The sequence below is a fragment of the Bidens hawaiensis genome, unplaced genomic scaffold, assembly GCF_021521415.1.
Source record: "Bidens hawaiensis isolate Kalapana, Puna unplaced genomic scaffold, B.hawaiensis_p1.1 tig00020887_1, whole genome shotgun sequence".
NCBI lineage: Eukaryota > Viridiplantae > Streptophyta > Magnoliopsida > Asterales > Asteraceae > Bidens > Bidens hawaiensis.
Window position 1 is genome coordinate 276,836 of NW_027493214.1, and position 23,105 is coordinate 299,940.

The window sequence follows — 23,105 nt, forward strand, 5'->3', positions numbered from 1 at the left end:
TGTGAGTCAAAGCGGTTAGGGGTTGAGCAATCTTTGAAAATCCCTCGATGAAACGCCGGTAGTAGCCGGCCAGTCCTAGGAATTGTCGCACCTCAGTCGGAGTCTTAGGTGCTTCCCAGTTTTTGATGGCCTCTACCTTACCGGGATCGACATGGATACCATTCTCGTTTATCACATGTCCTAAAAAGTGAACCTCTCGAAGCCAAAATTCACATTTCGAGAGTTTAGCATACAGTTGTTCCTTCTTCAGCAGTTCCAGAATTATCCTTAAGTGTTCGTCGTGGTCAGTCTCGTTCTTGGAGTAGACGAGAATATCATCGATGAAAACAATCACGAACTTGTCGAGGTACGCCTTGCATACTCGATTCATGAGATCCATAAATACGGCTGGTGCGTTGGTTAGGCCAAAAGGCATAACCGAAAACTCGTAGTGACCATACCGTGTTCTGAAAGCCGTCTTTGAAATATCTTCTTCGCGCACTCTCAGCTGGTGATAACCGGATCGTAAATCGATCTTCGAGTAGTAACTCGATCCCTGAAGCTGGTCGAACAAATCATCAATTCGGGGTAAAGGATAACGGTTCTTGACCGTCACCTTGTTCAATTCCCGGTAGTCGATGCACATCCGGAAAGTCCCGTCTTTCTTTCGGACAAACAAGACAGGGGCTCCCCATGGCGATGAGCTAGGTCGGATAAAACCCTTATCCAACAAATCTTGCAACTGAGTGGACAACTCCTGAAGTTCCGCCGGTGCGAGCCGATACGGGGCTCGTGCTATGGGTGCTGCACCGGGTGTCAACTCGATTTGAAATTCGACTTGACGAATAGGAGGGAGTCCGGGCAAATCCTCCGGGAAGACTTCTGGAAAGTCTCGCACAACCGGAATGTCTTCAATTCGTTTCTCCTCCACAAGTTTCTCAACAATCTGCGCCAGAATTGCCGGATGACCCTTTCTTAAATACTTCTGTGCCTTCATAATGGTAATGATGCTGGTGGTCATGCCGCTTCTCTCGCCTCGGACCGAAATGATCTCGCCTGAAGGGGTGGTAATATGGACGATCTTATCATGACATATAATCTCCGCTCGGTTCTCAGATAACCAGTCCATGCCGACAACGACATCGAAACTACTAAGCGTAAAAGGAATAAGGTCGATGTCAAAGACATGACCTGACAATTTCAACTTACATCCCGCAAGTATATGAGTTGTTATTACAGTCTTACCGTTAGCTAATTCAACAGGAAACTTAGCGTCTAACGGGGTTGGAGTAAGGTTTAAAAGTTGGCTAAAGGCCTTTGACACAAAACTCCTATCAGCTCCAGTGTCAAACAAAACAGAAGCAAAACAATCGTTTACAGGGAACTTACCAGACACCACATGCGGATCTCTGCGGGCTTGACCTGATCCAATCACAAACGCTCTTCCTTTACCATTTCCTCCACCGTTACTGCCACTCCCATTACCCCCGTTATTGTCGTTCTGTTTCAGCTTGGGGCAGTCCTTCCGGAAATGACCTTCCTGTCCACATTCATAACATCCCTTAGTCATCATCGGTGGCTTAGGAGCACCCTTCGCCACAAGGTCAACTCTACAATCCTTCGCTTGGTGACCTATCTTTCCGCATCTTTGACACTTGACACGGTCACACTGCCCAACATGGTGAAAGTTGCACCTATTGCACTTTGGATGTTTCCCAGCATACCCGCTCGAAACCTGCCCGTTACCGTTGTTGTTGTTGTTGTTGTTGTTGTGATTCTGAGTGTTGAAACTCCGAGTAAATTCGGGCTTCCGGTAGTGTTGCGGTGGGAGGTTTGAGGATGAAGATCTGGTGTTGTCAAACTTTCTTTTCCCGCTGTTCGGGTTGCTGTTGTTGCTGTTGCTGGCATGGTCATTATTCGGGTTGTCACGGGCTTTTACAGTCGAACCCCTTGGTGGTAACGCACCCTGGGTCACAGCCTGATCCGTTAGTTTGTGAGCCAAACGGATCGCTTGTTGGATCGTGGCTGGTCTGGAAGACGTCACCATACCCTGAATCTGTGGTGCCAACCCATCAATGTACATCTCTATTCTTTTGCTCGGCGGATCCACCATCCGCGGACACATCACTGCCAACTCGTGCGAACGAGTGGTGTAGGCTTCAATCTCTGAACCCACCATTTTCAGTGACCAAAACTCCGACTCTAACTTCGAAATTTCTTCCCTCGGACAGTATTCCTCTCGCATCATGTTTTTGAACTCCTCCCAGTTCATCGCGTTTGCCAGTTCCAAGCCAAGGATCTGGACGTTCGAATTCCACCAAGTGAGGGCGGAATCCTCGAGTGTCCCAGCAGCAAACTTGACCCTATTGGCATGGGGACAGTTACACATCTCAAAGGCCGACTCGGCCTTCTCAGCCCAACGCAGGAAGCCTATAGCTCCCTCAGTGCCCTTAAACGTACTGGGCTTGCAGTCTAAGTAGTTCTTGAAGGTACACGTTCCATTTGGACCTCCTGTTTGATTCTGATTGTGTGCAGCTAAAGCGGCAGCAACATGGTCATTCAGCAAGGTTTGGAGTTCAGCTGCAGTCATGCTGATGTTACCTCGTCCTCGTCCAGCGTTTCTTCCGGCCATTTCCTAGAATCACAGTATAAAATGTTAAACATGAATTTTTCTTTCATATACAACACACCATACATGTAATAAAAGGTAGGTAAGAAAAAAAATCACATCACAACCACATATTAGTCTAAATAAAAATTTTTGATTAAAACCATTGTATTCGCTACAAAGTATTTCCAATCAATCCTTAAAATCGTAGAAAAATAATAGTTTGGATGGAGACAACCCCTCCATCTAAGTGTCATCATCACTAGATGTCGTCATCTGAGGACACCTCTGAATGTGCCTCCTCCTCAGCCGGTTCCTCCTCCGGTTCTTCTTCGGGTTCCTCCTCGGGATCTTCCTCGGGATCTTCCTCAGGCTCCTCTTCGGGATCTTCTTCAGGTTCTACTTCGGGTTCTACTTCAGGTTCTACTTCGGGTTCTACTTCAGGCTCTGCCTCGGGCTCGGCCTCAGGTTCTGCTGCGTTCTGATCGAGTTGCGTTTGTAGGATATCGCAACGTTCTAACGCTATTTCCGTTCGGGTCCTTGCTTCTTGGAGTTGTTCTTGCAAGTCTATCATCTCGGCTTGCATCTTCATCATAACCTTGGTTCGTTGTTCACTAGTCTCTTGCATTTCTTTCATTGCCGTTGTCATGCGGGCAATCTCCTCTTGAGTCTCGGTTCCATCTTTAAACAGTCTAGCAACATTTTCTCTAGTGTAGCGCATGTAACCCACATCACGCTCCAAACAAGAAACGACAGCTGCGAGGACTCGTTCCACAGGTTCGGTTATGGGTGGTAAAGTGTTAGGGTAACCAGGGTGGTTCGGGTGAGGCAATGGGGGAACTTGTTCACGGTAGACCATACGTCTGATCATGTTGGGATACCATTCCCAGCTAACGTCGTTATCATACAGGCCTCCGGATGGGCGGTACCTCTTTGGTGCGGGAGCTTCGAGTTCCGGGACTACACGGGGTGGCGAGGCAGTAGGTAACTGCGGTTCCTTCCCGTGAGCATGCGTCATCGAATCGGATGATGATGAGGGTGGCGTCGACATTCCTACAGGTAAGCCGTGTATATGCGCGCGTATGAGTGAAGGAGGTAAAGAGATAAGATTTAAAGACTACACAAGCCTATGTAGTGCGTAACTCTATAACTAATGGGTCGTCGCGGTTATAGTCTAGTATGCATGCAGCTTCTAGTTCGCTATAACCAATGGCTCTGATACCAATCTGTCACACCCTCAAAATCCACTAACGGAGTTTTACCGTCAGAGGGTGTGAACTGGCAGGATCGGAATCATTAGTTATAACCAAACCAAAGAAAAACGTTTAAATGAAAGTAAATGCGGAAGCGTAAAACCTTAATTCAAAAGTTGCGTCACGCAGGACGACTTAAAAACCAAAAGTAACTGTTTAAGTTTAAATTTGCAGAAAAAAAGTGTTTTCAATAATGCATGCTCCTAAACCGCGCGCCCGCCTCGGCTACCTGAGAATAACATACTAAAAGTGTCAACACAAGGTTGGTGAGTTCACAAGTAAGATAAGATAAATTGTTTAGCGTTTTGCGTAACCTCGTTACGGCGTTTGAGTGTGTAACCGCGTTACAACGTTTAAGTATTGCGTAACCTCGTTACGACGTTTGAGCGTGTAACCATGTTACAACGTTTAAGTGTTGCATTACCAGATAGTGTTATGTTAAATTATATATCGATAGGTAGCTAATCTATACAACAAGTATTGCTAAGTGGTTCGCGACCGAAGCTGACTGTTTATCAAGTGCCCGTCACCAGGTCCTCCAGACCATGGTATGTGTTAGCCCAAATTTACACCCACTCAACCTCCAGTTGAGCTATAACGTCGGGTGGGGTTTGTCAAACCCAGTAGTACTACCCAAAAGTGACTCGCTATTCCAAATATTAACCGGTCCGATGTGTGGGACTTCAAGTTGTTACAAATGCCGCTTAGCCTTTACAAGTGATATATAATTTATAACAAAATCTTTCATATGCGTTTATCTCAGAAAATATGTTTATCGGAGTATGTTATCTCCCCCAAGTGAAAAACGTTTGAAAGCAGTTTAAGAGTGGGGTAAAGTGAACTCACTGTTTGCGAAGAATATCCGATCTAGATCACCGAGTGATGCGCGTCGTAGAAAACTCTCTAGCGTTCTAAAACAACAAGGAGATTTTCTAAGTATCGGAACGTTTAACGAGTCTCTAGACTCGGCACATAATACCTATGCACGTAACATGTTTCGTTTGTGTATTGTGTGTGACTCTACAAGTACAATCGTGATACGACATATGAGTGAGCAATTACTTCCGTGTCATGTGTTAATAACCTACTTACTAGCAATAATTCCCGTAAGGGCAATTTGGTCAACAAACAAAGACTAACTAACCAATATTTCCCGCAAGGGTAATTTGGTCAATTCATGGCAATCAACTAGCAACTATTTCCCCGCAAGGGTATTTTGGTCAAAATTACAACAATTATATAGAAACTACCATATTTCATGCATTCCTATACAACTCAGCAGCTAGTTTCGTCATGACAGAATTTCTACTTGAAAGATTGTACTAGTTCACCGATTATAATGTCTCAATTAATTCACCAAAAATTACCACAGAAACATACATGTCTTAGGTTTCCAGAACATATTTTATCTTATTTTTATTCCATATAGATTGCTCACAATGATCAAAACATTACAGCTAACTTATATCAGCCAGATTCATGCACATCAGAATGTTATTTGCAATTCCCGTTAAACGAAAAATCCAATAAATGCAAGACCACTTGGGTTTGGTTCCTAACTCAGTGAGTCAACTTCCAGAAGTGGAACCAACCCAATTGGTCTCGTGGTTCATGAGATATAACATTTACAACATAGCCTAACAGCAGGTCTAACAGCTCAGCTTTGCATCACGTTTTTGTAAAATCATAAAAGTATACTTCCACTTATCCAAAAATTACGAATTTATACTTCATAGAAACTAGACTCAACCTAGTTTACTGCAGTACTCACAATCTCAATCAATTTTCACGTTTACACTTCGTTACAGTCAGTTAAACATCGTATATACATTCTGTCCAGAATCTGTTCACATCAAAACTCAACATAATCACAACCTATGAGCTATCATGCATCCATACAACCCTCTAGATACTATAATTACTATCCATGCATATCAATCCCACATACATACAAGCTTAGGGTTTTATTTACACTCCCAATCAAGGACACAATAATTAACATGCAATACTATCAAACTAGTTATCAATCTATTATCCAATTAACAAGAATCATAATAATCATATATATACAAGAATCGGCCAACTTAGGGTTTTCCTACAACCCATCAAACATAAAAATTACACAACAAGGAGGTAAGAGGTGATCAAGTATACCTTCCTAGCACCTAGTTCTTGGATCAAGGGCTTGAATTGATGGTGGTTGTGTGTATGGAGGTGGACGGCAGCCGTGGATAGGGAGGAGCAAGGGGGCCGATCGGGTTTTTGGTGATAATAATAATAGCTAGGGTTTAGAGTTTATGTTATATTTATAAGCAACCAAGTTGCATTCTAGTCCCTAAACTTCCAATTGTTGTTTTTCTCTAGAACATTCCATCATACTTGAACAATAAGTTAACATGACCATACTATTATCACATAGCACATAATCCTAACACATAATAATCATATAATTAGTGTCTTGACGTTTGTCGTTTATTTGTCAATCGTTTGCGTTAACTCGTTTGCGTTTCGGTGCAAATCCCGAAAGACTACACATGTAGTAAGTGTTAAGCGTCATTTAAACCCTAGTTTAAATGTAATGAAGTGTGCGTTAAAGATTCAACAATCTTAAAGTTTGAATTGACGGAGTTGAGTTAACGAGGTTAACCTGAAATTGACGATTGTCACATTGAGGTATGGTGGCGTCACCTCCTCCGTTCGCGCGGCTGAAGAGAGAAGCAGTGCCGCGCCTGCAACAGGTATACTTTGCTTGTCTTCATCTGGTTGAATTGTTATTAAACCTTTGCTCCTTTGAATGTTTGCAGAACCGGCGACGGTAGCAGATCAGCCGCAGGCGCCACAAGGTGCTACGGCTGCGCCGGGGGCTGCGTCGAAGTCCCCTGTTCTACCCTCTGAAAAGGGTAGAATGAACTTTATGGCGATGTTCGCCGCGCGAACAGAATTGCGCCAAGGTATGTTTTGCACATTTGTCTTCTGAATTTTTTCTTTTGGATTCAGTCATAAACCATTTTTCCTTGTTGATTTGTTCTTAGGAGTTGTAGCTGGCGCACAAGTTGCTGGTGACACTCCTGGCGCCGTTGCCGGCGCCGCTGGTTCTGCTCCTGCTCCTGCTAGTGCTGAGTCTCCCCTTATTGGGATTACCACGGAGCAGGAAGCCGTATTGCGCGCCGAAATGGCGACGCCGAGACCTCCCTCACCTCCTCCTACACGTAGCCCTCCCCGCGAAACTGGTTTGGAGCCCTCCAGGTCGCAGGAGAAGAGGCCTATTGAAGAAGATGAGGAGGATGAGGGGGCTCAAGCTGAGGACTCCTTGGGAGACCGCGCCAGCCCTGCGATGCCACAAGACTTCGCAGCGCAGACTTTAGGTGGGGCTGGCACTGACTTTTCTGCTTCATCCCCGCAGGTAGGTTTTAATTTTCTGCTCCGCTGCGCGTACCTCCATATAAGTATGTCTTATGACTTAGAACATTTCTTGTGTTTTGCAGGGAGATGACCACGTTTACCGCCCGAGATGGAGTATTAATGAAGACAGCTCCTTCCAATCCTTGGGCGTATGCGAGGACTTCTGGGCTCATGCCGTGCCTCCTACTGAAAGGAGGTATCAGGAGGAGCGCACCCGCGCGGACTTGCTGAATGACCATATTTTCGCTGGGTCGGCTTTCTTTGCTGCCTCCCAGGAGCTTCGTCGTGATTATATTAAAGTACGCGATGCTCTTGTGGAAGCCCAGCGAGAGGCTAAGGTGGCCGCCTGGAACCTTTCTGATGCTCGCGCGCGAGCTGAGAAACTCCAGGCGGAGCTCAGCGAAAACCGAGCAAGTGCCAACACCGCCTATATTAAGCGCGGGCATGAGCTCCAAGCTGCGCGGGAGAAGCAGCAGGTGGCGGAGGCCGAAGTTGCCAAGTACGCGCGTAGAGTGCGTGTCTTGGAACAGCAGGCTGAGGCGCGTGACCAAGCTATCGTCCAGAGTATCACTGAGAAATCATCACTGGAGAGCGAGGTTGCGCGCCTGAAGCGGGAGTTGGCGGCCGCGCAGGCCGATAGAGATGAGGCCTTGGCGACGGCAGCGTCCAGCCAGGAAGCACTTGGTGCTGCGCAGGCGGAGAAAGAAAAAATTTTGGCGGCAACAGCGTCTGATAAGGAGGAGCTAAAAAAGACCAAGGAAACTGTTGAGTTATTAAACTCCCAGGTTCCTGCCCTCGAGACGTCTGTTGCTGGCCTCGCGCAGGATCGCCAATGGCTGGTGTCACAGGGCATGACTCGTTGCGCTTTGGTGATGAAATATTCCGCCGAGTTTCAGGCCCTTGTGATGGACTGCAATGCTGCCGCGCGCTTTGTGGGTCGAGCTGAAGGGTTTACGGATGGGTATGAATATGGCATGTTGAAGAAGAACCCATCCGAGTACCCTTTCAAGAGCGACGCGGCCTGCGCGGACATGGCCGCGGTGGGGGAGAAGTATATGAATACTCCCATCCCCATCCTTATGCAGGTACCTTGACCTCAATGAGTTTTACTTGATTAATTTTCCAAGTGTTTTGTACTCAATACTTTTCTAATGATTTTGCAGATAGCTGCGCTTGCTGACCAGCCCGACCTCGGCGCGCTAAAGAAGTTGCTCGATGAATGCGAGAGGGCTGGTAGCGATGATGGTGGCGCGGGGGATGTTGCCCCTGCCAGCGGCTCTGGCGCTGCGAAAGAATCTGCTCCTGACACCGTCGTGATAGAAGACTCCAATGAGGAGGAAGAACTTGACTATGGTCAGTTCGGAGATGAGGAGCAGGCCGCGCCAGATGCTGCGGGAGATGATGAGGGTGATGAAGTGGCTGACGTCGACGTGGAGACTTGAGAAGCCCTTCATCAAATTTTATAATAATTTTTTTTTTATACTTGTAATTTGTAACTCATCATACTTGTAAATTTCAATGCTATGGAATGAAACTTGTTTTCTCTTTTTTACATCTTGCGCATTTCCATTCATCTCTTCATGTTTGCTTGTATAGATATAAGATATGCTTGCACGTTAAAATAAGAACAAGGTTGTAAGGAAATTATTCACTTAACCATAGCAGTATCTAGTTTATGCTGACATGCGCGATAACTTTTCACAATTCCTTTTTCGCGCGTCGTTGTCGCTCGGTTTTTACATTGAAGTATGAGTTTTAGCCATTACATGTCAGCATGTGTTACTCAGATATCCACTATGATTCCGCGCGCGACCTCGACCTGAGACCTTAACAACTATGATTTGGCATGTACTTTGCCTTAGTTGTTGTTAAGGATTTTTATGATCAAGCTGCGCGGGATGTAAGATGGATGTTTGTGAGTGTTTTGAGCTAAGGCTCTTTGTTTTGGGCTAAGGCCCTGACGTTTTTAGAGTTAAGACTAATTAACGTGTTTGAGCTAAGGCTCATAGTTTTGGGCTAAGGCCCTGACGTTTTAGAGTTAAGACTCGTTAACGCGTTTGAGCTAAGGCTCGCGCATGTATGTTTTACTTAGTTTTATTTTGTTTTTGAAGTCAATATAGTGTTGTCATATTGCTCCAAATTAATAAAGGAAGTGTGAAACATGTATGCAAAGGTAATAGAACAAATATTGAAAGATAGCGCGAATCATCATTCATGATGGCTTAAAAGCCTTGATTACATATTTGAACTTTTACATGAAGCATTTTCTAAGTTGTGCCGCGTTCCACGCGCGCGGTATCTTTTTTCCATTCAAATCTTTTAAAGTGTACGCGCCTTTCCCCAAATCTTCTGAAATTTGATAAGGTCCCTCCCAATTGGGGGACATTTTTCCTGGGGGTATCGCGCGGCTAGCTTCGTTGTTTCGAAGGACAAAATCATTTTTCTTGAAGTGGCATTCTTTAACGCGCTGATTATAATATTTTTCCAGCTTTTTCTTGTATTTGGCTTCATTGATGATAGCCGCTTCTCTGCGCCCTTCAAGCAAGTTGAGGTCCAATCTTCTTTCGCGGTCGTTATCAGTCTTGCTCATCATGAGTACCCTATGGGATGGGCATCCAATTTCTGCTGGGATCATAGCCTCTGTCCCATAGGTTAGGCTGAACGGGGATTCGCCGTTGCTAGTTTTGCTTAATGTCCTGTGCGCCCACAGGACATTAGGTAACTCTTCGACCCAAGAATGGGATTCTCCCTCCAACCTTTTCTTCAGCCCTTTTAACAAACTTTGATTCGCTCGCTCCACTTGACCATTCCCTTGAGGGTGGTAGACCGAAGTGAAGATTTGGTTGATGTGCAATTCTTTGAGCCAGCTGGATATCTTCCTGTCAGTGAATTGTTTGCCATTGTCGCTCACAATTTCCATAGGAAGGCCAAAACGGCAAATGATGTGGCTCCAGATAAATTGCTTCATCGCCTCAGCTGTGATTTTTGCTAGTGGTTTGGCCTCAACCCATTTTGTGAAATAGTCTATCGCCACTACCAAAAATTTCACTCGCCCTTGCGCTTGCGGCAGGGGCCCCACAATATCAATGGCCCATTTGTGGAAAGGCCATGCGGAGGTCACTGGAATCAAGTTGTTCTTTGGCCGCATGGTGTTTGGCGCGTGGCTCTGACATGCCTTGCATTTTTGGATTTCTTTTAGCGCATCCAAGTACATGCCTGGCCAATAGTAGCCTGCGCTCATTGCCTTGGCAACCACCATGCGCGGGCCAGCGTGTATTCCGCAGATTCCTTCGTGAATCTCCCTAATCACATAGCTTGCTTCTTCAGCATCCAGGCATTTCATGAGCGGTCCAAGATAAGAGCGTCGATATAATGTACCCTCAAGTAGTTCATAGTTCTGCGCCTTGTGTCTTATCTTCCTCGCCTGTGCGCGATCGTCTGGTAACTTCCCCTCCTTCAGGAATTCCATTATTGGAGTTATCCAGGATGGAGGGGTTGTATGAATTACAAGGACCGATTGCGTTTGCACTGACGGGCTGCTCATTACTTCCACCCTGACATCTTTGCCAAAGTGATCAAAATTAGTTGACGCCATTTTACTCAACGCGTCAGCGGACTTGTTTTCGCTGCGCGAGATGTGTATGATTCTGAAGAAGTCAAACTGCTCAACGAGCTTTTTTGCCTGCTCTAGATATAGAGGCATTGTGTTCACCTTGGCGTCATATAGGCCGTTGACCTGAGCAGCTACCAAGTAAGAATCAACATGGGCCTCTAGCCTTTTAACTCCAAACTTGCGCGCAATGCGCAGACCAGCCAGCAGGGCTTCATACTCTGCCTCAATGTTGGTACTCTTGAAGTCCAACCTAATAGCATAAGTATATTCATGATTATCAGGGTCCACCAGTTTGAGACCTGCGCCGGACCCTTCGTTGTTGGAGGCCCCATCAGTGAATAGCCTCCAAACATCTTCTTCATCATTTGCTCGCGGAGGGTCTACCTCGCGCTGAGCTTCTTCAATCTTTCCCTCTGGGATTTCCGTGATGAAATCCGCTAAAACTTGACCCTTTATTGCTGGACGGGGCTTATAGGTGATCGTGTGTTCACCTAATTCCAGCGCCCACTTTGTCAGCCTTCCGGAGAGCGCGGGGCGTCGCAAGACTTGCTGGATGTTGTAACCAGTCAGAACTTCAATAGGATGACCATTGAAGTATCTATGGAGCTTGCGCGACGCGTGTGTTAGTGACAAAACTAACTTTTCCATGATGGAATAGCGCGTCTCAGGGTCTGTCAGCACCCGACTCACATAGTATATTGGCGTTTGGATCCCCTTGCGATCCACCAATAATACTGCGCCGATGGCGCGGTCTCCAGCTGATAGGTACAATGTAAGGGTTTCGCCAGGAAGTGGAGCTGTTAGCGCGGGCAGCTTTATGAGACATTCTTTTATCTCACTGAAAGCTTGCTCAGCCTCAGGCGTCCACTTGAATTGGCTCTTCTTCAAGCAGTTCCTCAAAGTGTTAACGAATGGAGTAGATTTGCTGGCGTGGTTCGCTAGGAACCTGTTGATTGACACCAATCTACCATTCAGCTTCTGAACCTCTTTCATGGTGGATGGTGAAGGCATGCCAAAGATGGCTTCCACCTTTTCAGGGTTCACCTTGAAACCATCCTTAGTGACCATTACACCAAGAAATTTCCCCTCTTCCGCGCCAAAAGTACATTTGCTCGGGTTGAGCTTCATGTTAACTTCCGTTAGGCGCTGAAGAGTTTCCTCGATGTCTTTGAGCATTTGTCTCTCCTCCCTGTTCTTGATCACCAAATCATCAACGTAGACTTCTAGATTTCTTCCGATTTGTTCACTGAAAACCGAATCCATAAGTCTCTGATAGGTTGCGCCTGCATTCTTTAAACCAAAGGGTATTTTTGTGTAACAAAAAACACCCTTGTCGGTTCTGAAGGCAGTCTTGTCTTCGTCCTGTGGTGCCATTTGAATCTGGTGATAGCCTTTGTAGGCATCCAGGAAACACTTGAGCTTGAATGGCGCCACGGAGTCCACCTTTGCGTCGATGTTTGGGAGGGGGTAACAGTCTTTCGGACATGCTTTGTTGAGGTCCTTGAAGTCAATACACATCCTCCATGACCCGTTGCTTTTCTTTACCATCACAGGATTGGCTACCCACGTCTGGTATCGGATCGGGCGGATGATGTTTGCGCGCAACAGGTCCTCCACTTGGTCATTCATGGCCTTCGCCTTTTCATCCCCCATGATTCTCTTTTTCTGAGCAATTGGCTCCACCGACTTGAACGTGTTAAGAGAATGCTGCGCCAAGTCTCGCGGGACCCCCGTCATATCTGAGTGTTGCCACGCGAAAACCGCCGTGTATTTTGTGAGCAACCTTTTCATTCTCAATCTCGTTTCGTCTGAAATGGTAGCGCCAATTGTGACCGTTTGCTCTGGGAATTTTGGGTTTAAAATCCACTTCTCTGGCGCATTGTCCGCCATTGGAAGTTTCATTCTCCCTTCCCGCGGCGTGCTTGTCACTGCGCACAAATGATCGCGGTAAACAAATGTTACGCCTGTTGGTGTAGGGAACCCCAATGTGCCGTGCGCTGGCGACGGTACAGCATTAAATTGGGCAATCGTTCCCCTACACAGGATCATATTATGGCATGACGTGGTGGGCAAGACCAAGAAGTTGACAACTTCTGCTCGCTTATGCTCATCATCCCCCATAGTTAGTTCAAACTGAATCTGGCCTAGGGGATGGATGATTTCATTTGAAACACCACAAATTGGTGCGTTCACAATTTCGAGCCGCGCTTGGTCTGCCGGGTCTAACTTTCTGAAACATTGCTCATACATAATGTCAGATTCGCTTCCAGTGTCCACCAGGACCTTTGACACTTCGTAATGAGCAATGTGTGTGGTGATGACGAGAGGACTGCTTATTGAAGGGCCTCCCCTGATTCTTGGGAAGATGACTTGCTGCTCGCGCCAATCTCCGTGGATTTGCGCGCTTCTCTTTTTTGACATCTGCCCTTGTCGTCCCCCCTCAGCCACACAGATTCTTTTGTATTTCTTACTGGCAGAGGCTCCTTCCGGTTGCTCATCTTCTATTCTTTGGTTTTTCACCAAGTGAGCCAGCCTGCCTGATTTTACATCCTTCTCGATCGCATCCTTTAAATGATGGCATGCGTCGGTGTTGTGGCCCGGGGACCTGTGAAATTCACAATATTTGCCAGTGTTTTGCGGTCCCTTGTAGTGTAGCTGCTTGGGGGGCTTGAATTGAACATTCTCAGTACTTAATACCTGTGAAGGTGTTTTAGTGAGTTGTGTCCATATTCTTGGCAGAGGTCTGCTAGGATCTCTGCTGCCCTCCCTCTTGTCACCCTCCCCGCGATTACGAGCATCTTTTTGGGGTTGGGGTGAGCTTGGTTGCGCTTGCTTTTCTGCGGAAGAAAAACTTGTTGGCTGCAACCTGGACCATACTGAGTTCTGTTTGGCCCTCTTCTCTTTGCTGCGCGGTGATTCAGCCTGATGCGCTCTTTCTCTTGCCCTATCTTGGGCAATCTGTTTTTCATTTCTCGTGAAAACTCGCGATGCCTCCATTAACTTGGCCCACGTGGTGGGCATGCCATCTTTGCTTACGAGAGCTCGTCGTAATTGATCACTGCGCGCGCCTTGTATAAAGGCCACGCGCAGGAGTTGCTTGGTTATACCTCCGATTGCCAGAGACTCCTGATTGAACCGAGTGATGTAATCTTCAATCGTTTCATCATTCCTGCGTACGCAGTGCATGATGTCATCAGGATCGCGCGTGTGCCTGCGCTGCTGTACGAAGTGGGCTTGGAACTTTTCTAATAGTTCCTCGAACCCATCAATTTGCCCAGTCGGCAAGCTCTCGAACCATACTCGCGCCGCGCCCGTTAGGCAACGAGCAAACATATGACACCATGTTGGCATCGTCCAGCTCTCTAGGTTTCCCGTGTTGTAAAAACCTTGCAAGAAATCGTCTGGATCTGTCGTGCCGTCATATTTACCCAAACCACTTGGCATCTTGGTCTTGTGCTGGATGGGAGCCTGCGCGATGCGCGCAGTGAACTTTGAGTGTTTCACCAAGATGGCTGGTCTGTAGGGTGTGGTTACGTCCACTTGCCCTCTGACTGGTGGGCTGTACGGCATGTGCAGATCCAGATCGGCTCTGGCTCCAGGCGCCATGTTAACAGGCGCGCGGAGCTGTGAGCCTCCTGCATGAGTATCCCGCGTCTTCCTCATGCTATGCACTTCTTCATCACTGAACTCAGTGTGTGCAGTGTGAACAGAATGTCCTTCTTCCGGCGCGCGCGGCCTTTTTGTAGTCTGCTTATCAAAAGCTTGCCTTTGTGTTTGGTCGGCTAGCTTCTTCTGCTTGACCATTTCATTGTACTTTTCCATCAGACGCCGCTGCTCGTTTATGAGCCATTCATTCGGATCATTTGTTTCTTCTTCTGGACCCATTGGTCTTTTCAGTTTCGCGCCGGCCATATTTTGTAACGTGAGATCGTCTGGAGGAGTTTCAGTCTGGCCGTGAGGGGTTGTGACGAAGGGACGGTTGCTGGTGGTACGCGTAGAATCACGCGGAACCCTCAGAACCTGCTGTCCGTCGTTAACACCCTCACGTTCAATATCCTCCAGAGCTTGATCAACGTTACGAACGCCAGAAACCATGGTGATTGATTTTTATGTAGATCTGATGAGATCTGATTGCCGATGTAACAGTGGATGGCGCCAATGAAGAAACGTGGATCTACTCACTGGTAGCAGATCTACCTTCCTCGGGTGTGATTATACTATTTCACCGATGGTTCTTCTGGATCCGTGCTCTTCCACCTACAAAATGAACAGCGCCGTTACTTACCCCTCAGAAAGGGACAGAGGGGTCCTCTTTGGGGTAACCCTCCGGCGTGAGAATCAGTATATTGTGGAGAAGATGATAATGTGTGTAAGGGAATCTCAAGAGTATTGCTTAATAGCTGAATACCCTCTGATTGTGAGACTGTGTGTTTGTATGTAACTGACTGTGAGTGAATGTAATTCAATATGATTGAATGTGATATCACTGCCTGTAACTGTCAATGATTGAGTATGAATGTCCCCATCAAAGTGGAGTTGATGCTGTATTTATAGTGCTAGGGTTTCCACTGGTTGGGCTCAACCTCGTTGGCCTCCTCCAATCGCACTGCGCCACGTGTCCTCTGGGACACCTGGCGCTTTCTCGTTGGTTGTAATCACGTGGTAGCACATGTGTCATGCTGAGTTGTCGACCTTTCATTTGGCAGCTGTCAACATCAGCATATTCTTACTCCTTAAAAAGATGCCTTCTGGAAGGTCGTCTGACGTGCACAATCAAGGTTGCCCTAATCCTGATTTGGATAAGGACGAGGTCGATTATGTGCATGTGTGATATGAGCCAATCCTGAGGATGCGCGAGGTCTTCTCTTTATTCTCACGCGCAGATATTTCATGCGCAGATGTGATATGCACGAGCATGTGATATGCGCCGCGCGCTGGTGCGCCGCGCGCATATGTGACGCGCGAGCATATGTGTGCCTGGGCAGATGTGATATGCACGAGCATGTGATATGCGCCGCGCGTTGATGCGCCGCGCGCATATGTGATGCGCGAGCACATGATGCCTGAGCATGTTTTGTATGCGCCATGCGCATAGGTTTTGGCTTTGTGCCTTCATAATGTCTTTATCTTGTGGGTTGACCCGCCTTGCTCGGTGTTGAGGCGGGTACATACCTCTTCACCTTTTATAGTATGTATGTTTGACCATATGATGACCCCAATACATGTACATCAGATGATCAACAACTCTTAGACCAAATATTTTGAGATGCTATCTTGATTCTAATCTAGGCAACTCTTCATAAAGCAATAGCAAGTATGTCTCAATCGTCAGCTTTAGATTGTCTACCGCAGTGTTGTCGGTTTACTTTTCCCGAGATTCAAGTAGCAACCAAAAACTTTGATGAGTCATTGGTGATCGGACACGGTGGTTTTGGCAAAGTTTACAAAGGAACGTTTACTAATGGAGAAGGTGTTGTTTTGGGTGCTGCCATTAAGCGGCTGGAGTCAACTTCTAGTCAAGGAGCTGAAGAATTCTGGGCTGAAGTTGAGATGCTCTCTAAGTTAAGGCACTGCAATTTGGTTTCTTTAATTGGCTACTGCAGTGATGGAAACGAGATGATCCTTGTTTACGAGTATATGCCCAATGGAACTCTTTCAGATCGTCTCCACAAACGTCTGTCTCCTCTAACATGGGTGCGAAGGCTCAAAATATCCATAGGGGCTGCCCGTGGGCTCGAGTATCTTCACACCGGTACGGGTATTAGTCAGGGAGTTGTGCATCGAGATGTCAAGAGCTCGAATATATTATTAGATGGCAGTTGGGCATCAAAAGTTTCGGACTTTGGGTTGTCGAAAATAGTTCCAACGAATCAGGCTAGTACTCATGTCAAGACGTTGGTGAAAGGTACATTTGGATATCTGGATCCGAATTACTTTCAAACCAGCAGGCTGACTAGAAAGTCGGATGTTTATGCCTTTGGGGTGATACTGTTTGAGCTCTTGTGTGGGAGGAAAGCATTAGATACAAGTGTTGATGATGAGGAAATGAATTTGGCAGCATGGGCTCAAGCCTACATTAAAGAAGGTAGGTTAAAGCATATTGTGGATTTTAATTTAACCGGAACAATATCTTCTAAATGTATGAATAAGTTTGCACAACTAGCCAACGAGTGTTTGCATAGCCATCCAAAGAAACGTCCAACAATGGCCCAGGTTGTCGCGGGTCTTGAATCAATCTTAGCCTTACACGAGAAAACCAACAAGATGTTACTGCCTATGGACACGAAAATATTTGGTATAAAGGTACCCGCTTTTGGAATACCATCTAGTAATGAAAACTCAGGTATTAATTTCGCTTCGTTTTGTCACATTATATATGCTTAGCTACCAGCTACAAATAGTGTTGTCGATCCTTAATTTCCCTCTGATGTATCCACTTTTAACAAGTTATATGTTGAACTTGTAGTTGTAGGTAGCAGTTCAAAGTCCCTGGAGTCATATCTTTATACTGTTGGAGGTGAAAACCGAATATTACGCCGATATGATTTTAAAACTATTAATATTGCAACTAAAAAGTTCTCTAGATCGAATGAAATTTCACGTGACGTATTTGGTCCCATGCACAAGGTATCCATATAATCAATTTAGGTTTGCCCTTAATTTGTTTGCTGGAATGTTAACTTGTTTCTTTCTTAATTAATTAAGGGAAAACTGGAAAATGGTCAAGATATAACAGTTGTCGGGCCATATCCTCATGAACGATATGACTCTTGTATGAATCAAGTGTCAATACTTGTAAAGGTTGAACATCCGAATTTGGCTCAGTTATCTGGATGGTGCATTGAACGATCAAGCGTGTACCTCATCTATGATATCCCACATAATTACGCAACTTTGGGACATGTGTTACATGGTAAAACTTCAGTTTAAAATGTACTCATGATGGTTCAAGAACAAGCATTATGTTTACTGTTCAAAATTATACCAACTATGATTCTTTTTTTAAGCATGTGTACCATGATCTGTCTTTGTAGATCACAACCGTGCTCCCTTGGACTGGGATGAACGGTACAAAATATTACTAGGTGTTGCCCGGGTACTTCTTTACCTTCATAAGCATGCTCCAGTTAGGGTCTTATATTGCGATGTCAAAGCAGGGAACATTCTGTTAGATGAAGGTTTGGACCCGAAACTGCATGGTTTTTACTATGCAGCGTCTGCAGCTATGAACGACACCGATTGCATTTACATGGATAAGATCTGTGCGACCAGGTGAGTGCATTGCAGTACCTCTTCTGCAAAGAACCATCAACTACTGGTGATGTTTAATACATTCATTGTATACGTGACAGGGGATATTTAGCACCAGAATATATGCATCGTCGTCTGTCAACTAAGACTGATGTTTTTGATTTCGGCATGTTAGTTTTGGAAACTATATCAGGGCATAAAATGCATCCCTACAGGTTTGAATACGAGGAGACGATTACTGCATATGTAAGTATGATTAGATTGGATCACAACAGACTCGTGCTTGAATAAATTATGTCTTCCCATCAATAGATGATAGCCTATTTTGCCAAAATACTTTTTAAGCAAATAATTAACATGGATTTTGATGTCGATCTATGGACTTTCACAACACTTAAACCTAAATCTTTTGATTACATTTTTGCATTATATAATCTAACTTGGAAAACTCATCAAGGAGGCTATTGGACATAAGTCTTTTTAAGTTTCTCTTGACATACCATTGTGAGATTTTACTACTATATTTTTTTTGAATTAATGCAGATATGGAGAAATTGGGTGGATGGAACACATTCAAATATAATTGATACCAGAATATCTGTTGATTCAGGATCCATGACAAGATTTATCCGCATCGGATTGTGGTGTATTCAAATTGAAGCTACAAATAGGCCAGCAATGGAGGAGGTTGTTGGCATGTTCCTTGGCAACTCATATATCCATCCCCCTATTTTGGAAGACCCAAGTATGTGGTTAAGTTGGATGAGAAGAATTTGTAACGCATGTGGTTAAGTTGGGTGAGAAGAATTTGTAGCCAATCCTAGTGGTTCCGAAATGAGTCCCAACCATTAAGATTCCATCTTTGAAAATGTTAAAATTACCAATATGCCCTTTCATGAGGTTCGTATGAATCCCTGTGATTTGTGGCCATGCTCAGTTTTAATCCCTCATTATAAATTTCCCTCCATACAACTTTAAAAAAAACTAATCGAACCGGACTACTTTTTAACAAAACTAATCGAACCAAACTATTTTAAAGAAAAACTAATTGAACCGAACTACAATTTTAACAAAACTAATCGAGCCGAACTACTTTTTATTAAAACTAATCAAACCGAACTACTTTTTTAACAAAAACTAATCGAACAGAACTACTTTCTTAGCAAAAACTAACCGAACTACTTTCTTAACAAAAACTAATCGAACCGAACTACTTTTTGATAAAACTAATCAAACTGAACTACTTTTTTAACTGAACAAATCGAACTGAACTACTTTTTTAACTAAGCTAATCGAACCACACTACTTCTTTTAAAAAAATTAATCGAACCGAACTACTTTTTTAACTAAAGTAATCGAACCAAACTACTTCTTTTAAAAAAATTAATCGAACCGAACTACTTTTTTAACTAAAGTAATCGAACCAAACTACTATTTTAACAAAATTAATCGAACCAAACTACTTTTTTTAACAAAACTAATCGAACCAAACTACTTAAAAAATTAAAAATAAACTAATTCGAACCAAACTACTTTTTGAGATTTGAGAAAACTAAACGTACCCCACTTGTTTTCCTTTGGTGTTATAATTCTGTTTACACTTGATTTCTAGACAATTAACCTTTTTTTTTTTCCTGCAAAAAAAATGGTAGGAGGCACTAGTTCATGTACCAAAAACGTGTCACTGTGTAACCTAATAATTATAAAATTGATTTTTTTTAGATTGCGTGTTTGGCGTGTTTCTTTTAGATTGGTACATGGCTCCTGAAGTGTATCATCGGGAATCTTATGGCAACAGTGTTGATGTTTACGCATTTGCTTTCAGTGTTCACAAAGTACGACATACTCGGCTCTTAACTAAAGATGCATAGTTTGACTTTTATGGTCAAATTAGTCAATCTTTGAATGCAAAACTTGTTTGAATTCCGTTAAGGTTTCATAACAAGGCACCATTTAGTTAAAGCTTTCTTTAATCTTTTAACTTCAAATCTTCAATAGTCAATGTATGCATTAAATAGAGACACATATGTTATTGACTTCTATGGTCATAGACTCCAAAACTTTTATGTTCATTTAATCTTCTTAATCTCCATTGTTTCCATATTATATCTAGATGCGGCTTTAGATGTTTCAGGGTGTGCCATCTAACAGAGAAGAATCACTAGAACATATAGCGTACAAACGGGCATACGAGAACTCAAGGCCACCTTTATCTTGTTATCTAAACAAATCGAACCAAACTACTTTTTTAACCAAACTAATCGAACCAAACTACTTTTTTATATCAAAATTAATCGAATCGGCCTACTTTTCTAATAAAACTAATCGAAACGAACTACCTAAAAAAACAAACTACTTTATTAAAAAACTAACCAAAGAGAACTTTTTTTTATATAAACTAGTTGAACCTAAATTTACTAACAAAATATTTTGAACCAAAATTATTAATGCCAAAACTAATCGTGTTAGGCAATCATTTCATAAAAACTTACAAAAAGCACTCAATTTGATAATTTGATCCTAAGCGGCATTTCGTCGAACACTTGGTAGGCATCACCAAATTAGTGAACTTTACACAAAACCCACTTCAAATAAACACAAAATCTGATAGTGATGATGAAAAAGTAACCATTTTGGGTATGGTTGAGGTTTAGAATACAAAAACACAATTGAGTATGAACCCTAAAATAACAACAACTAGTTCAAACATGATAACAGATCACCATCAGCAATTGAGCTTAACCATGAATAGAACTAGCTAATAATGCAACAACAGCAAATCGAAGAATAGAATTTTACTATTCAAAGATGTCCTTCACGTTCGCTTCAAATTCACAAAATTCAGCTCCAGCGACGGATTCATTTAATATTATGATTAGTCGAGGAAGGAAGGGGGAAATTTATAAGCTGCAAGAACGGTTATTCCTTTTTATTTTTTTTCTTTATAATCTTTTAAGGAGTGAATTGACTAGTTTGCCCATAATTTTAACAGTGCTAATGAAGGAAAGTTGACGGAGGAACTTATTTGGGTCATTTTCGGAACCATAGGGATTCAACCAGTTCATTTTTTTCGGGGACTCAATGTGACTCCGCACTCAACTCAAATAGTAATTTTCTCATATATAAATGCATATTATTCACACTTTGGATTTTACTTACTAGTGGTAATATATAGAATGAAAACTCATTTGAGTTAAAAAAATCCGTAAAAAACCTTATGTAATATCGTTCTTTTTTTTTTACATATGTAATATATGATATTACATTTAATACAAAGTATTGGAAAATTGAAAAAAATTGTTTTGCTATGTTTTTACATTTTTTACTAACTTTTACATATATTTTCAAGAGAGAGAAAAAATTATTTTTACCTTTACGGTTTTTATGAATTTTAATTGTGAACCACAAGATTCAAATTTTAATTAAAAACATGTAATTAAAAATGAGTTTCTAGATTTTTCTCAACTCAAATGGGTTTTTATTTTATTTCTTACACATCAAAATATCAAATTATCTTGTATATGCACCGTTATGGCTACTAGAAAAATGCCTCCTCATAGTACTACTTAATTGTGGGTACACATCAGTTAGGCACGATAAGTTGAAACTAGACGTTGTCTCTTGGAGTGCCAAAAGACAACTGTTTGTGTGCCAATCAAGCTGTAAATTCAAATATCATACTTTGTTAACGCTGTTGTTTAGATTATTTGGATCGCCCATCTTCTCCATAAGCATCATGTATTGCCTTTGGATCGACCTACACTTTGTGAAAACCCCAGCACCATCTTTTTCAGTTAGAATCCGATTTCTCGTAAAAGAGCTAACACATTGATGGCACTTATTGTGACATTCGTCAAATTCGGGTATTGGATTTTCTTTCGCGTTTTATTTTAATAAATAATACGTTGAACCCGTACTGTATTGTAAACCTGACCCGGTAATTTTATTAATCACTTTAGTCGATCTTTAAATTTTTCAAGTACTTAATTCACCCAAAACCCGTCATGTAGGCGTGTAATAATCATTGTTCATTTAACAAAAATTAGTTATAAATTGTAAAGGGTAATACTTACCATTTTTTTTGAATCTATATTGTCATTTCTTAAGTTTAATACATTTTCATAAAATACGTAGAACTTGGAGGGCCTGTATGTAAATATGTGATATGTATATAAAGAGAAAAACCCTAAACCTAACTCATTAATATCACCAGCCGCCCCCATCTTCCCAGCCGTTTTCCGGCAGGCCTTTGGCGCACGCCACCACCACTTCCCTCCTCCCTCTCGGTTCTCTGATAACCCCCACACCCAAAACCTCTTTCTTTCCCTCTTTGGTTTCGTTTTCCGGCGACCCCTTAACCCCCTCCCACTCCGCCTCGCTTTTCCGGCGAGCTCCATCACCTCCGACCCCCCCTCCTTTCCCTCGGCGTTCAGGCAGCCCCTTTCCTCCCTATAATCGTTTTTCCGGTGACCGGAGGCTGGCCACCGGTGTATCAGATTCTCTCTCTCTCCGCTTCTCCCTCTCACGCAGCTCCCTCTCTTTCTCTCCCCGTTTTTCCGGCGCGTTTGCTGGTGGCCGGAATTGGTTATCTCTCTCGTCTCTCTCTACTTCTCATGTTTCTCTTTCTCCCTCGTCGTCTCTCTCTCTCTTTCTCTACATCTCTCCCTCCGGTTGCGGTTTCCGTCTCCGGCAGGTGCGACTCGTGTCATTCCTCGGTATAGAGCCACGACTCGTGTACGACTAATAGGTAAACTAATTTGGGCGTTGGTGCTTTCGGTTTCGCCTATAAATTGTTCGGATCTAAATTGTTAATAATGGTTTTTGTTATCGGTTATATTATTTGAAACGATTATGGATGGGTATTGAATTATTTTGGAATTCAGGAAAAGATAAACGATCGGGTAATGGATATGTTAAGTTCATATGGGTTTAATTATTTTGGTTCGGTTGGTTTGTATATAAGTTGTTGAACGAGAGGTCTCGGGTTCGTCTCATCCTA

General features: G+C 43.6%; 1 protein-coding gene across 1 annotated transcript; it reads left to right on the forward strand.

The window, feature by feature from the left end:
• Positions 1 to 16,171: 16,171 nt before the first annotated feature.
• On the forward strand, positions 16,172 to 19,977 carry LOC143561950 (uncharacterized). Its single transcript, XM_077049901.1, has 7 exons — positions 16,172 to 17,198; positions 17,322 to 17,482; positions 17,561 to 17,768; positions 17,890 to 18,127; positions 18,208 to 18,352; positions 18,650 to 18,851; positions 19,829 to 19,977. The coding sequence occupies exons 1-7, from the start codon at positions 16,172 to 16,174 to the stop codon at positions 19,975 to 19,977; spliced, it is 2,130 nt and encodes a 709-aa protein (XP_076906016.1).
• Positions 19,978 to 23,105: the final 3,128 nt, after the last annotated feature.

Coding starts and splice junctions, on each gene's coding strand:
- LOC143561950 (XM_077049901.1), top strand. CDS start 16,172: ATGTCTCAATCGTCAGCTTTAGATTGTCTACCGCAGTGTTGTCGGTTT. Junction 17,769..17,889: donor TTTGGGACATGTGTTACATG/GTAAAACTTCAG, acceptor CTGTCTTTGTAG/ATCACAACCGTGCTCCCTTG. Junction 18,128..18,207: donor GATAAGATCTGTGCGACCAG/GTGAGTGCATTG, acceptor TATACGTGACAG/GGGATATTTAGCACCAGAAT.